Source organism: Austrofundulus limnaeus, unplaced genomic scaffold (assembly GCF_001266775.1).
Source record: "Austrofundulus limnaeus strain Quisiro unplaced genomic scaffold, Austrofundulus_limnaeus-1.0 Scaffold26, whole genome shotgun sequence".
In the NCBI taxonomy this organism is placed as follows: domain Eukaryota; kingdom Metazoa; phylum Chordata; class Actinopteri; order Cyprinodontiformes; family Rivulidae; genus Austrofundulus; species Austrofundulus limnaeus.
Genome location: NW_013952428.1, coordinates 588,133 through 589,101, shown reverse-complemented (window position 1 = coordinate 589,101; position 969 = coordinate 588,133). Strand labels below are relative to the sequence as shown.

The following is a 969-nucleotide window of genomic DNA, read 5'->3' as shown; positions in this document are numbered from 1 at the left end:
GGCAAAAGGGGGTCCAACCCGTTACTAGCGTGGTGTACCTAATAAAGTGGCCGGTGAGTGTATATCTCTGCCATGGTCATCTTCATACTCGGTTACATACAGCTGATATGTCCTGCAGTGTCAGAATATTTATACTTCTCATCCAATCACAGTTAAATTTATTCTGTCCAGGAGACACAATTGATGTGGATATATTTTCATTGTTTTTAACAATAACAAGCCAAAATGAAATTAAAGTAAGCACTTTGATAACCAACATGTTACAGTAACAAAGTAAATACTTTATCCAGTGTTTATTATCTGAGAGTTTCATGTAAAATGCTGATTTTTTTTCTGTACATGTTCAGGTGTTAGCAGGTCTGTACACCCCTGGGGACGGGCACATTGACCCTTACTCCCTGACCATGGCTCTGGCTGCTGGAGCTCGGATGTACGGTGCTCAGATCTACAACCCAGCCCCGGTGTGCGCCCTCACCCCGAGGCCTGATGGCAGCTGGGATGTCCAGACTCCTCATGGAACCATTCGAGCAAATCGTATCGTCAACACGGCAGGTTTGTGTTTTCTGAACCACTACAACAATGAAAATATTTGCATCTTTTAAGCCAGTTTTCAACTAAGATCAGCTTAATAAGAAACAATGGAGCTAGAGCTGTTTTGGCTAAACCTTCTAAGTGATGCAATCTCACCTGATATGGCAAAATGTGTTTGCACTCAGACAACTTATCAAGGATGACTCTCAGCTACTAACACACAATTTTTACCTAAATAACTACATACATTGATATATATTACTGGATTGGGTGTCACGTGACCTGGACGTGCTTCGCAAGGGGGATTTTTATGCATTGAGCTAATGCTAACGCTAACCACTAAAATCAATGAGCAGAAAGTAGCGCGGTGCAAACACTTTATAAATGTACAAATGGTACAAATGCTTTGCTATACACTGCAGAAATTGTTACAACATG

The 969-nt window shown here is 41.3% G+C and overlaps 1 protein-coding gene across 1 annotated transcript in view; it reads left to right on the top strand.

Moving 5' to 3' along the window:
• The window catches only part of dmgdh (dimethylglycine dehydrogenase), a gene marked incomplete at its 3' end in the record, with an annotated part of 47,996 nt that overhangs the window by 9,182 nt on the left and 37,845 nt on the right, over positions 1-969 (top strand). Inside the window, 1 exon segment of the mRNA XM_014004686.1 lies at positions 348-552. Coding sequence (XP_013860140.1) covers positions 348-552 — 205 coding nt within the window.